We start from the raw sequence: 13,665 nt of genomic DNA, 5'->3' as shown, positions 1-13,665 counted from the left end.
CCGTCTACACAAGATGTAGTCTACCTGTGTACTCCTACCGCCACTCTTGTAGGTCACCCTATGTTCCTGCCTCTTTTGGAAGAACGTATTCACAACAGCCATTTCCATCCTTTTTGCAAAGTCAACCACCACATGTTTTTCTGCATTCCTCTAATGGATACCAAACCTGCCCATCACCTCCTGTCAGGTTCGCCAATTTGACATATAGGGTTCATAGCTGAAAGAAGAGAGGCACTCAGCTCAAGTGGATACAGAGAGGTTAATAAAGTTTATTTGGCAACTTCATCTCCCTTCTGTTCCCCGATGCTTTTCACACATTCCCTTTTATAACATCGGGGAATCAGATTACACTTCAAGAAATCAGATTACACTCGAGGGTGGTACAGTTCGTCTACTAATAACTGGTTTAGTCCGGTTTATCGTTGGCGTGCCGCTGTGAGTCGCAGCTGACTTTGACGTCAACTTCCTCTATCAGGACCCAGCACGATGTTGATTACTTCAGACTTTGATGCCAACTTCTTCTATCAGGCCTCATCACGATGTTGTTTACTTCATCCTCACTTCTGAAGAAGTGCCGCCGCCCTGCCAATTGCAGACACCTCCCTGCAGTAGAGGTTCACTCTATTAAACTGCAACATGTTATATGCACTACATATTAAAATAAGTTGCATCACGGCAAATGTATAATAACCTCTTCATATTATTCGAACACCTCCTCATCACCACTGTTTCCTGTCCCAACATGTCCATTGAAGTCTACGCCAATGACAACGCTCTCATTTTTAGGGATGCTCTCAATCATTTCATCAAGGTCCAACCAAAAGTTCTCCTCCTCCTACCTGTGGCGCATACCCACTAACAACACTGATCATCACACTTTTTGATTCCTAGCTTCCTAGGCTCATCACTCTACCTGACACTCTTTTTACTTCCAGGACGTTCCTAACAAACTCCTCTTTCCCAATAACTCCTTCTCCATTTCTCTTCCTATCTATACCATGATAGAACAACTTGACCCCTGCTCCTAAACTTCTAGCTTTGCTCCAATTCCACCTGGTCTCCTGAATACATAGTATGTCCACTTTCCTCCTCTGCATCATGTCAATCTGCTCTCTACCTTTCCCCGTCATAGTTCCCACATTCAAAGTCCCTACTCGCAGTCCTAGACTCTTTGTGTTTCTCTTCTCTTTCTTCCTTCGAACACATCTTCCTCCCGTCTTTCTTCGACCAACAGTAGTCCAATTTCCACCAGCGCCCTGTAGGTCAGCAGCACCGGTGGCGGTCGTTGTTAACCCGGGCATCGACCGATCCGGTATGAAAGTCATATATTTGATTCGCATGTATGCTTTGGCCAAAGTTTTACGTCGGATGACCTTCCTGACACTGGCTTGTGCCCCCTAAAAGCTACATTTTCTTTTTAAAGGACAATTTAATGGGCTCAAATTTAACTTTAAATTAATAAATTGAGTCTCACCTGAAATTCAAGCTGAGGGGTAGGCACTTCACACATCCGCCTGTTTTGAGTAGATAAAAGGGCTCACGTTTTATAGTAACTTTAGCATTTCTCTCTATCGACTCCAGAAACTCTCTCTCCACTATGGAAAAACTTCAGCACTATTTTCCATATTTCTGTGAACACACTCTCTGCTGAAAGCCCTCTTGCGTCTTGACAATCTTCATCTTTGATCTTTTGTTTTTTTATTGCACTCCTACGAGCGCCAATTCCCGCATGAAACCGCCGACGGTGGACTTTCAACTAGCTTGAGCCCTGGGTTCTCGAATGGCAGGCTGTGAAAATCGGGAGAATAAGCTGAAGCAACAAGCTGGCTCTGCTCCTTGCACCGGGACCGAACAGAGTCCGAGCCACACGAAAACTCAACAAAGCTTTCGTTTTTCTGCTTCCAGCTTCTTTTTTTTTCTTGTCTTTGTCACGTTGTGCACTTTGTTACAGCTCAAGCTGTTCTGAAATGCTCTTAATAAATAAACTTGTATTGTATTGTATTTTATAAAGTCCGCCCCATCACTTAAGTCATCATTACTACCTTACCTCCCTTTAATTTCTGTTTTGTTTCTTCGTTCATGTAGGCTTCCCACAGAATAGGATCTTTTCTTGCCAGAGTATATTCTTCTGACGGGACGAACGTACAACAAAGAGTTTCTGAATGACTCGTGCAGCAAGAATGCCATAAAGCTGAACGTAGGTGGAAAAGAGACAGGCTGAAGGTCTCTTACCAAATCATAAAAGACTGCTGGCATTGTTACCAAAGCATAATGAAAGAGTCCAAATGGGAACACTTGTCTAGTCTTATTTAGACAAAATGTTATTTTCCACGTACTCTATTTAAAACTATTGATTCTGCACTTAATCCTTGACAGCCGATTTGCAAGACTCTCCCCTTGAAATGTGCAATAGATTGCTGCAGTTTTTCACTGACATGGTTGCCACAGCCAGGACTGCCGTTTCGAATGCCACACTTGACCCTTATGTCCATGTTTCTTGTGCAGGTGGAAAAAAGACCGGATGCAGGTCTCTTATCAAATCCGAAAAGAAGTTACCAAAGCAAGGTGAAAGAGTCCAAAAGGCAATACTTGTCCAGTCTTATTCAGGCAAATTGTCATAATCCGCACACGCTATTTAAAACTACCATATTTTTACGGCCATATGATGTGCTGCATCAAAGGGCGCAACACCAGTTGAGGGTGCTATTTCCGTATTTAATGCATATACTAGGCGCGCCGCACTACAAGGCGCTAGCTCAGCTGCTCGCGCTAGCTCAACTGCTCGCGCTAGCTCAGCTGCTCGCGCTAGCTCATTGCCAGAGGTATCACCCTGTTTCAATGACAGATGTCATGATACTATTAGGAATCACTGCCAATAACAATGACTCTAACCAATAAAAGGTGTCTTGGCAATAGTCTACTAGACAACGTCAGGGGAGGGAGTTCACTGGTCACCACACTCCTTAGAGTCACGGTTTCAAATCAAAACAAAAAAAAAACTCAGCATACAAGCAAACAATGAAACAAAGAAATAAGATTAACACAAAACATGTATCTCTCAGGCCATCTATATACCCAAAAGAAATAAAAATAACACAAAAAGATTAGAGCAATGGCTTCTTGGGAGCCACTCACCCTTAGCCAATTACAGCAATGGCTTCTTGGGAGCCACTCAGACTCAGCCAATCACATGGCTGTTTAGAGAGATGTGCATGGCTATTTAGAGAGATGTGCTGTTGTGCTTTGGGCTTTTTGCAGTCTGTTGTCTAAACCTGGGACGTTTCTTGCTTGCAATAACATAAATAATAAGACAGACGACAACATTGTGGACAGCTGCCCTTTTGTCCAGCTTTCTCCTACACCATCACCCAAACACCATAGTCACATAATGTACAAGTCACGGTCAATTAGAAGCATAGATGACTCAGACTTTGTCCAGCAGGGTGTGCTAACATGCACTCCGAACAGCCCAATGAGTAAAAGGGTTGATGGTCCATATAATGGGCACGTCGCTTTACAAGGCGCTTTGTTTGTTTTTGGGGAAGATTAGGGACTTTAAAGAGCGCCCTATGGCCCGGAAAATATGGTAATGGTTTTACGCTTAAACCCAGTTATCTGATTTGCACAGACTCGTCCCCTGAATATGCAATAGATTTTTTCAGATTTTTTTTATGGACAACGTTGCTACAGCTAGGGCTCTTATTTCGAACGCTACATTTGTCCATGTTCCTTGTTCCGCATTGTTGGATTCCTTTGAGGTGATTTCCTTCTCCTTTTTAGAAGATGTGGTTTACCAAATTAAGCCATCCGGCACCCCTTATGACTCTGTTCCCCTTCACTTCTTTAAGGAGGTTCTCCTGAGTATTGGTGAATCAGTTTTGGCCATTTTCAACAGCAGTCTGTCTTCTGGTGTAGTCCCCCAGTATATTAAACATGTTGTAGTGCAGTGGTGCCCACTCTTTTTCAGCATGCGAGTTACAATATAAATAACAATATAAAAATAACCAAGTCCAAGTGATCTACCTACCTTATTTATATTTTTATTTGAAAATAGAATGAGAATTCTTTATAGGTAAAGTATATATTGATATACCTTGCACGACTGCATGAAACCATATTGCACAATTCAACTAGTGTGCATTGTCTGTCGTTACTTTACTGATGACTTGTGCTGACTGAGTCAACCATAGAGTCCAGACAGAAGCTACTGATAGCGAGCCTTGCGCACAGCTCCCAATTAATATTAGGCATGTTGAAACGGGTACTTGGACTTAACTCATTAAATACCAGCCATTTTCACTGGAGCAACCCGCTCAATCCCAGCGTTTTCCTGGGTTTTGACTAATATTGCAAGGCCCACAGAATATTGTATTCTAATGCTATATAGACATGGAGCACACCAAAATAAAGATGAGACTATCTTCTTTCAACAGAAAAAGAAAGTTTGTTTCTATCTTTCTCCATTCTTGAGCAATCGGCATTTGAAAATAGCTAAATTTCATGAAAACTCCAATCCCTGGGGACAAAACGGAGAAAATGAGCTTTTTGTAAACTGATGCATTTCGACCATAATTTGAACTTTGACACTATTATTTATGGCTTTTATGACACCTCTAACATCTAAATAATGCATGCCTTCTATAAAATAACAAAAAAAAGCACAAAAAATATGTTTTTGAAAACAAAATAAATTTATTTGCACATAACACAAAACGACTGAACTGTTGAACTATGTACAAAAATGAAATACATCAGTGTCATACATACTTTTTTTTGTGTGATATAAAATAAAACAGTTGCCTTGATGCAAGGGCACACAACAAAGTTCACACCACATTCTTGTTTCACTCCGTTTGCCTTTCGTTGTGGTCTGGCTTTGCTGGTCCGTGGCAAATAGGCGAGCTTGTGTTTGTCCACTGGGGTTTGTGTGAAAATAATTGTCTGGGAAGTGATTGGTGGCATCCGCGATGTGCTGCAGAAGCTCATCCGTGAGAAACAGCTGCAGGAAATCAGCTGGCTCCTCAGACTCCAAATGGGCAGCGGCATTCAGTGGTCCAGGGGTTGCTGTAAAGTCGATTTTCCTCGGTTGCCATCCAGTGTGACGCCATCCGGAACCACTGCTTCCTGATGCACAACCTGTAAATTACAGAAATATAAACAATTGGAAATATATATTTATTGCTGCATTTTATTGCTGGCGTGTGAAGTTTCATATTATAATTTACCTTTCTTTACACCAACAAGACGAGGAGGAACTTTCTTGCCGCGGGATGCACAATCTGTGAATTTTAGAAAGTATGTATGATTACCACACCATTCAGTATTGTTGTTTCCTCGTCGGGGAGGAGATACGCTCGCGTGTAACTGCACATTTACGCGACATTTTCTGCCCGCAAGATGCATGATATGAACAATAAAAGCATGAGGGCTAAAACCACATGTTCAATGGTAACTTGCGAGCGTTTACTTCCTCGTCGGCGAGGACTTACGCTCGCGTGTAATTGTGCAATAGAGGAGGCGCCCGGACGAGGAAGTCAGCGAGCAAGCTCGCGTCTAACTGCACATTTACGCGACATTTTCTGCCCGCAAGATGCATGATATGTACAATAAAAGCATGAGGGCTAAAACCACATGTTCAATGGTAACTTGCGAGCGTTTACTTCCTCGTCGGCGAGGACTTACGCTCGCGTGTAATTGTGCAATAGAGGAGGCGCCCGGACGAGGAAGTCAGCGAGCAAGCTCGCGTCTAACTGCACATTTACGCGACATTTTCTGCCCGCAAGATGCATGATATGTACAATAAAAGCATGAGGGCTAAAATCACGTTCAATGGTAACTTGCGAGCGTTTACTTCCTCGTCGGCGAGGACTTACGCTCGCGTGTAATTGTGCAATAGGCGCCCGGACGAGGAAGTCAGCGAGCAAGCTCGCGTCTAACTGCACATTTACGCGACATTTTCTGCCCGCAAGATGCATGATATGTACAATAAAAGCATGAGGGGTAAAACCACATGTTCAATGGTAACTTGCGAGCGCTTACCTCCTCGTTTGGGGGGGATCTGGTGAGGACTCTCGGCTGCTTTGGCTATTGTCCGAAGGCAGGCGATGCAGGCCGCAAGGCACGCGCAGCCTCTTTAGACGCCTGTTTGTTGTGACGACGACGAAGCGTCATCCTCTCAACCAAAGCGTCTCCATCGCCTTGATGCTTTTAGGAAGCTTTTTTTACAAAAAAGCATTCCTCGATCGTCATTTGCTTGGAGGATTTCATTGTTAACGCTACTAATGCGACTGCTGCTAGTGCTGCCGATGCTGCTGCTACCCACGCTGCTCTCCACACTTATAAGTCTACCCCAGGATCCCGCCCCCCATTTGTACCTCTGGCGCAGATTCAAGGCGGATCTTTTGCACCTCTGCCCCCTGCTGGGTGATTTTTACATGATTCACAATGCGGACAAGGCTGATTCTCAGTCAGAGGTTGCATCAGACCCTTATGTACACTATGACGTAAAAAAGACAGGAAACGTACTTATACGTCTTTGGTAGAGGGCGCCATTGCTTTAAAAGACGTCTTTGTACGTCTAAGGGAGTAAATGAGTTAATGATTACTTGCGCTACGGCTGCTGGTTGTGGTAGTGGATGGCTCCTCCGTCCCGCGGGTCATTCTCCAGCACTGAAACTGCGAGCACAAACCTTCGCGCCTCGCCCGCCTCCCCCTGACCCCCGAGTTCTTCAGCCAGTGCGAGACGCCCCGCCACGGAGCCCAAAGCAAGCCCAAAGCAAAAATCCTCCTCTTCCGCTGTGTGGAAATAATTAGCTTACATGTTCCCATCGTTTTTATACTTTATTATTAGGTTTAGAGTAGACGGAACAAAATCCATCCATCCATCCATTTTCTGTCCCGCTTCTCCTCACCAGGGTCACGGGGGGTGCTGGAACCTATCCCAGCTATCTTCGGGCAGTAGGCAGAGGACACCCTTAACTGGTTGCCAGCCAATTGCGGGCACGAAACAAAATCGAAACTGCTAATTTTGCTCGTTAGCGCCCTCGTGCATGCACGATGAGGCATGCAACAAGTCTGTATGTGATGCAATCGGCCAACACCCCCTTTGCGAGCGAATAGTCGATCGCGATCGACGCAATGGGCACCCCTGCTGTAGTGCAACCCCTGCTTAAGAAACCTTGTCTTGATTAAGGTGCGCTGTTAAATTTTAGGCCCATTCCCAGGGTGCCTTTTGTTTAAAAAAATTGTGGAAAAAAAAGGTACACATGCAGTTAAAACCTTTCTTGGATGAACATAATGTCATTTAGGTTTTACAATCAGGTTTTAAGATGATGTATAGCACAGAGTCAGCCAGCCCTGATGCGAGTTTTTAATGATATCCTCCTGGCAAATAACCAGTGTTGTTTTTGGCAGGCATTTTAGATTTAGTCTTCGTCTTAGTCATTTGGACGAAAATGTTTATTAGTTTTCGTCAGATTTAGTCATTCTTATTCGTGATAGTTTTAGTCTAGTTTTAGTCGAAAACTCAAAAAGGTTTTAGTCGCATTTAGTCGACAAAAACTCAAAAAGATTTGAGTCCGTTTTGCTGAAAATTGGCATACAAGGTTTTCACCCAATTGCTAAGACTTTCCGATTGACTATTAAGGATTATGCATTACAATCAGATAACGTAACAGGGGAATCAATGCACATTGCTGCAAAATAAGCCGAGAACCAAAACGTTTTATTTGGCAACTGTTGTGGCTTTATTTCACTTGAAGCAACATAAAATTTAAACGTTTTAACAACATAGACTTGTAGTAGACTTGTTCTATAGTACAGTAGCACAAGTACAAACTCTATCAAACATGTCTTGTTTACCTGCACCAGCTTGCGGTTATCCGTCTAAGAAACGCGCGTCAGTGTGTGCGAGCTGAGACGAATGACCGACCGCAGACGTGTTCATGTTCATGTTAACGAAATATTTTCGTCATCGTCATCGTTGACAAAAACAACACTGCAAATGAGTCACATTGTATCTTTAGCTTCAAGGTCGTTTTAAACAATTCCCTGAAGGCGTCATGTACCATTTTACTGTTTGGTAAACCATGTTCTGTAAAGAGTTAGTTAAAGCTGCAGCTGTTGTGAAAGCGCTATCTAAGTAAATATTGTATTGCATTAAGCCCCAGACAACTTAGCTTCTAAAATCATTAGGACACACAAACCTCTCCCCTACAGTAAGGTGACGGCGCACGGTAGGGATAAAGCTTCCATCCATCCATTTTCAATACCGCTTCTCCTCACTAGGGTGGCATGGGGTGCTGGAGCCTATCCCAGCTATCTTCGGACAGTAGGCGGGGGACACCCTGAACTGGTTGCCAGCCAATCGCAGGGCACATAGAGACGAACAACCATCCGCACACACACTCATACCTAGGGGCAATTTAGAGTGTTCAATTGGCCTGCCATGCAAGTTTTTGGAATGTGGGAGGAAACCGGAGTACCCGGAGGAAACCCATGCATGCACAGGGAGAACATGCAAACTCCACACTGGATGGCCGGAGCCGGGATTGAACCCACGACCGATGCTGTCTCTCACTGTGAGGCCATCGTGCTAACCAGTCAGCCACTGTGCCGCAGGGATAAAGCAGTCCTTCAATTATTTTCTGTCACGCCCCCCCAACAAGAAAAAAACTATTCACGCCCCCACCCCACTACCCACTCTCCACCGCAAATGTAAATAATCGCATTTCCGTTGTAAAACCTGTGCACAATGGGCAAGGAGAGCGCCGCTGCTCACTACTGGAGTGGATTTGCAATTACACTTTATTGTAGTATGGCAGAAAAAAGAATGTTCCCTTGGGTCACACCCCCCCTGGAATCACACAAAACCCCCTCCTGAGTTATCCCTGACGTAGGTCTGTACCATTTATAAATAGCAATGACCAGAACGCACAGTCTCGAAATGTGACTATTTTATCAGGATTCGAATCCCTTGCAGAAACACTTGAGTGTGTGGCTAATGCATAGCATTTTTTGTTGTTTTGTTTCAGATTTGATGGATAACTTTGCTCCTTCTCTGTCTGCGATGCCAGGACAGTTTCCAGTCTACCTTCGTATGCCCTACAGGAGAGACTTTTATTTTTGCTTTTACCAGCAAGCCAAGCAACTTAAATTCCTATCCATTCTGTCTGAGTGTATAAGACACCAGAACCAAGGCAAGGACTTTGCACACTCAGACCAGGAACGTACACTAGGCCATGGAACACATTTTCAGCCCTTGCGTCTCATCGCTCAAACCAGCCCACGGTTCACATTGTAATGAAAATATATAATTTTATGCTTGTTTGTCAATTTTACTGTATTGTACCAATATAAAATAACCATTACCTTCAACATCAATATTCATTCTGCAATCATCTTGTATTCTATAAAAATCAAAATTTCAACTGAATGTGATTGACACGATTTATTGGCCGAAGACATACACGGCCGAACAAACTCACGATAGTGCACGATACCCTCAGACGTCTGATTGTGTCACACGTGCCACTGCACATTACATAAACTAAACCTCATCACCTGACTAATTTCCTATTCACATCCACTTACCGTAATTTCCAGACTATGAAACACACCTGATTAAAAATAACAAGAGTTTGTAATTCAGCCCTAAAAATGAATTTGTACATACATGAGCCGGTTCGACAAATAAAATGAGTTATCTATGTAACACCGGCAGAAATAAAAAAAATTAAAAATAAATAAATATATATATATATATGTGTATATATATATATATATGTGTGTATATATATATATATATATATATATATATATATATATATATATATATATATATATATATATATGTGTATATCATGGACAGCTTTCTCCCGCACCTACATACACGTAACTGATCTGTTGTCAACTGACTGTAGTCTCAAACCTCCACCAACAGAAGGTGCTAACATACTGAGTAACACACTTGGGAACCGTGGATTCATTGACTTCTCACAGCTGCTACATTGCCATCTCCCTCCGCTAATGATAGCTTGCAGTTTGAACTGTGCTTCGTAGGCGTGTCTCTTTGGAGGTGCCATTTTCTGTAAAGTTGCATTTTTTTGTATTGTATTTTGCACAGTGCACATAGACACCTACAGGGGCTGTACCTTTAAGTCATCTTTCACGTCCACCCTTCACCCTTTAACGTCTGCATGCTGTCGCCAGTAACGTCCGCCTTTCCGCTAAATAAGCAACGTGTCGGCAGTAAATGTCAGTTCTGCGGAGCGCTCATGCACGTCACACAACATTTACAGCTCTTTGGGTAACACTTTATAATAAGTAAACACTAATAAGCATTAGCTAAACATTTGTAATTACTGGAGTCTTTATTTATAAAGTATGTTTCTGACATAGATAATCATTTACATAAAGTTTGTAAATACAATGTAATACAATACAACTTTATTTATATAGCGCATTTGACAACCATATTACAAAGTGTTATCCATTATTTTGCAAGTTACCACCTGATACTTTCTTTTTCAGTTACACGCTTAATGATTATGCAGTTTTTAATGTGATGTTAATCTCAGCATTACCTTTGTTTCTGTTGATACCATATTTCTAAATGACTTTGAATTATGTAATATTATAATATTAATAAGGTATGCAAATGATTATTCACACCGTAAACAATTATTTATAAATGTAACTGTACAGTATTCCAGTTTACACCTAAATGACTCTTTCCCTTGGGACAGATTTCTTGAACAAGAAAACATGTGAGGTTCAGGCCTTCCTTAAAGCTATCCAGCGCTACCGACAGGACCAAGGCAAATATGAGGCTTGGGACATGCTGATTGGCAGTGATGTCAAGGTATGACTAATTTCAAACCGCAAATGAGAAACAGCAATACAGTATGCGTGTACTCTACTAATCACACACAGGTGGATTTTTTTTGTTTTGTATGGCACATAAAAAATGTTCCTTGTTTTACACTACATACATGCTTTTGTGGTGTAGCTCTTTTAGTGGGGGCAGCTCGTCGGGTATGAAGAGCTGCAGGAAGTCAGCTAGCTGGTCAGACTCCAGCTGTGCCGCAGTGTTCAGTGGTTGGGGAATGTTTTTTCCTTGCACACGAATGATCCCCACCACTTCACAATCATGACCTGTAAATGATAAAAATATATCCATCCGTTGATTTTCTGAACCACTTCTACTCGCTAGAGTCACGGGCGTGCAGGAGCCTATCCCAGCTATCTTCGGACAGTAGGCAGGGGGGACACCATGAACTGGTTTGCCAGCCAATTGCAGGGAACACATAGCCCAGAGGTATTCAATTAAAAGTGACAGAGGTCCACGACTAAAATTTCTTCCAATTAAAAGGTCCGAACCAAAGTCCAACTTCCCTTAATGTCTAGCCTATGTTCACATTTTTATATGGTTTCAATATTTAGTCATTTTCAATAGAGCGCACTTATATACTAAATATTTAGCAATGTTCCCATTAAACACCTTTGCCAGTCAAACAAATATAAGGCGTTTATTTCACATTCAAGAAAATGTGGCTCCAGGAACTTAAGGGTGCCACTTCCAGGAAAAAAAACAGTAGGTATAATAAATTTACGAAAACTATACTAAAACTTGTTTCTTTGCGTTTCCGTCAACTAAAACTAGACTAAAACCTTTTTGAGTTTTCGTCAACTAAAACTAGAGTAAAACTATCATGAATAGAAATGTCTGAATGTGATGAAAACTAAAAAGTATTTTCATCCAAAAGACTAAGACTAAATCTAAAACGCCTGTTAAAACAACACTGGTCCGGGCTCTCCCTTGGAGATAGGGTGAGAAACTCTGTCATCCGGGTGGGACTCAGAGTCGAGCTGCTGCTCCTCCACGTTGAGAAGAGCCAGATGAGGTGGCTTGGGCATCTGATTAGGATGCCTCCTGGACGCCTGCCTGGTAAGGTGTTCCGGGCATGTCCCCTGCTGAAGCTGCTGCCTCCGCAACCTGAACCCGGATAAGCGGCAGATAATATGTATATGTATCTAAAAAAATATATATATGATACAATTAACGTTGTGACATGTTATTGTGTCTGTATGTCAGGTGCTGGCCAACTTAGTGATGGAGCAGTTGCTGCCATCTCTGCAAAAAGAAATGCTTCCACACCTGAAAACTAAGAAAACAGGGAAGAAGAGAGTTTGGTTTGCGGTGAGTAACATGTCTACTCACTTTCATGAATATTTGTCCAGAAAACTTGATGAAAGACTTTGCCACTATACACAACAATTAGGAGTGTAATGAAAACCAATTTGAAAATGAGAATTGGTTTTCATTGAAAAGATGTGAGTGCATCAGTACATGAACTAATGAACTGGTCTCGCTAAAGTATGAACCGGGCTGATAGCCCGATCATAGGGATGTCCCGATCTAATCACATAATCAGAAATCGTGTCTGATCAGGTGGTCTGATCGGGGATGGTGGCAAAAAGATTGGTTTCTTCATTTTCTGGTTCACAAATCGACCAAATTATCCAAAACTATGACTACTTTGTCAAATGAAGCAGTAATAACTTAATTTTATGTAAAATAATGTTATGTTGTTTTTTGGGTTAGAGCCTCTCACACGCACACACACCCCCACGCACACGCCCACAAACACGCACACACACGCACGCTCACGCAGGTTGGAAATGTGAAGTATGCAAATGAGAACTTCAAACAGACGGTCGCTGACTGTTTGTTATTTAGTGACAAACTTTTTTCAAGAATGTTGTTTCCCACTGGTTGCATTCAACCAGATCATAACTCTATGGACTACATGCACAGAGTGGTGTGATGTATTCTCAGTAAAATCTCATAAGGCATCGCCCTTTCCAGTAATGGCGGGTGCTCATGCTTTGAAGCGGTTTTACTTCAGAGAATTACATCGTCAACATTTTGGGCTCATTTTTGATTATTTATATTTGGGTGGTTGCGTTTAGGGCTGCACGGTGGGCGACTGGTTAGTACGATGGCTTCACAGTGCAGAGGTTGTGGGATCAATTCCGGCTCCGGCCTTCCCGTGTGGAGTTTGCATGTTCTCCCCGTGCCTGCGTGGGTTTTCTCCAGGTACTTTGATTTCCTCGCACTTTCTAAAAACATGCCCGATAGGTTGATTGAACACTCCAAATTGTCCTTAGGTATGAGTGTGAGTGTGGATGGTTGTTTGTCTCTGTGTGCCCTGCGATTGGCAGGTAACCATGGACAGCTTCCAGCACCCCCGCAACCCTGGTGAGGAGAAGCAGCTTAGAAAATGGATGGATTGTAGCATTTCTTTTGTCAAACCTTCGAAAAAGAGTGAGGACAGCACATCGATCCATCACTATTATGTGCCTCCCCAGAGATAAAGGTTCTCCACGGTGTAACTCTGCTTTGATGAGCAGCGGAGGCAGTCGGTTGTTTACATTCAGAAGGATAAATTTGTAGTTACATATCGCATCAAAGTCTATTCTCTGCGTTTTTTTTCTTGCTGATGTAATAATGTAGCCGTCAACCCCATAAGTGCACCGGTTGTTCACACTAAAACTGATGACCGGAGTTGTAGATGCCTGATGTAAACAGAGTAACAAAACATCAAAAACCTGATTTGAAGATGTGGGAATTATTCCTGGTTTTGCTGGTCTGTCAATCATCAT

General features: G+C 42.6%; 1 protein-coding gene across 3 annotated transcripts in view; it reads left to right on the top strand.

The window, feature by feature from the left end:
- The window catches only part of LOC148324004 (protein Niban 1-like), a 58,945-nt gene that overhangs the window by 28,107 nt on the left and 17,173 nt on the right, over positions 1-13,665 (top strand). For 2 of the 3 annotated variants that reach the window (XM_088313120.1, XM_088313122.1), the window contains exons 5-7: positions 9,033-9,197; positions 10,746-10,861; positions 12,095-12,199. In XM_088313120.1, the coding sequence (XP_088169246.1) occupies positions 9,033-9,197; positions 10,746-10,861; positions 12,095-12,199 (386 nt within the window). The remainder of the gene's footprint in view (positions 1-9,032; positions 9,198-10,745; positions 10,862-12,094; positions 12,200-13,665) is intronic. The other variant, XM_088313121.1, reaches the window with a different exon arrangement.

Source organism: Idiotropiscis lumnitzeri, chromosome 13 (assembly GCF_059441095.1).
Source record: "Idiotropiscis lumnitzeri isolate Australia: NSW breed Sydney's pygmy pipehorse chromosome 13, RoL_Ilum_1.0, whole genome shotgun sequence".
Taxonomy (NCBI): Eukaryota; Metazoa; Chordata; class Actinopteri; order Syngnathiformes; family Syngnathidae; genus Idiotropiscis; species Idiotropiscis lumnitzeri.
This window is presented reverse-complemented; position numbering and strand designations above follow the sequence as displayed.